The 1,326-nt window shown below is 41.9% G+C and overlaps 1 protein-coding gene across 5 annotated transcripts in view; it reads right to left on the reverse strand.

Annotated features, from left to right (window-relative positions):
• EML5 (EMAP like 5) overlaps window positions 1-1,326 on the reverse strand; it is an 87,735-nt gene that overhangs the window by 37,718 nt on the left and 48,691 nt on the right. For all 5 annotated transcript variants that reach the window (XR_011923094.1, XM_072428756.1, XM_072428754.1 and 2 more), the window contains exon 9: window positions 275-531. Coding sequence is in view for 4 of the 5 variants with exons in the window: in XM_072428756.1 (XP_072284857.1) it covers window positions 275-531 (257 nt within the window). In the remaining variant the exon portion in view is untranslated. The remainder of the gene's footprint in view (window positions 1-274; window positions 532-1,326) is intronic.

The following is a 1,326-nucleotide window of genomic DNA, read 5'->3' on the forward strand; positions in this document are numbered from 1 at the left end:
GAGAACACTGAGCCAGTCCCATCAGTCTCTGTACAGAGGAGCTGACACTCTAATATCCCCCCCACAGTCATACACTATTACTATACATTTATATATCTCTGACATATACCTCTGTGCTGTACAAAGAACACTGAGCAGTCCTATCTGTCTCTGCACAGGGAAGCTGACACTTTATTGTTCTATCACAGTGGCACACTAATAATATGATGAATATATGAAGTTTTCTTATAATTATTTGTATGCTCTAGTAAAGATTTGGCTCAACACCCCTCACCTGGCATCCTGTAGAACATCCTTTTCCCGCTGCCATCGTTGGTCTGCAGATATTTGCTGTCAGATGACCAATCCATGTGTGTGATGAAGGACACAGAACCCATACACTCGCCCACCTTCTTGTATCGCTGGACCACACCATAGATGTCCACACAACTGTCATTGGAGCCAACCGCCAGAAAATTTCCATCCGGAGAATATTTCAGCTCATGGATGGCTTCCTTCCTGTCCTTTATATGTACCACCTCCGTCATGTCTCTGGAGACAAAAACATTTACAAATGTGATTATTATATCTATGTCCTCCACTATTATAAGCTGCAATTATAGGAACACCACCGGTTTGTTATAATGGGAAGGGAGGAAGGGTCAGCCACTGTTTCCCACTCTGTCCTCTGAAATTATGTCTAGATGAAATGCAGATCACCGGAATAGGTCACTGGAGGTGCAATGCAATAAAACAATGGGACATAGATTGGAGTATGCTTACACAGAAGTGACCCCAAGCAATCTTGTGCTGAATGACAGACACCTGCAATCTGTAGACTAAAGTCCGTCAGCCAGGGCCAAAAATATATTTTTGTCCCTTTTATTTCCCCCCAACACCGCTGCAGAACCAAAACCAATTTACAATATTAAATTAGTAGGATCATAATTACAGACTTGAATCTACTAGAGTTATCAAAAGTAGTAAAATGTTCACTTAGTCAATAGAAATGCTGCCCTGATACAATCAGAAGCCTCCACAGGGACACAATCTGTACTGTACAAAGACAAGAAGAAACATGACAGCAGAGACGCAATCTGTACTGTACTAAGACAAGAAGAAACATGACAGCAGAGACACAATCAGTACTGTACTAAGACAAGAAGAAACATGACTGCAGGGACACACTCTGTACTGTACTAAGACAAGAAGAAGCATGACTGCAGAGACACAATCTGTACTGTACAAGGACAAGAAGACACATGTCTGCAGGGACACAATCTGTACTGTACTAAGACAAGAAGAAACATGACTGCAGAGACACAATCTGTACTGTACTAAGACAAG

The sequence above is a fragment of the Pyxicephalus adspersus genome, chromosome 12 (assembly GCF_032062135.1).
Source record: "Pyxicephalus adspersus chromosome 12, UCB_Pads_2.0, whole genome shotgun sequence".
In the NCBI taxonomy this organism is placed as follows: Eukaryota; Metazoa; Chordata; class Amphibia; order Anura; family Pyxicephalidae; genus Pyxicephalus; species Pyxicephalus adspersus.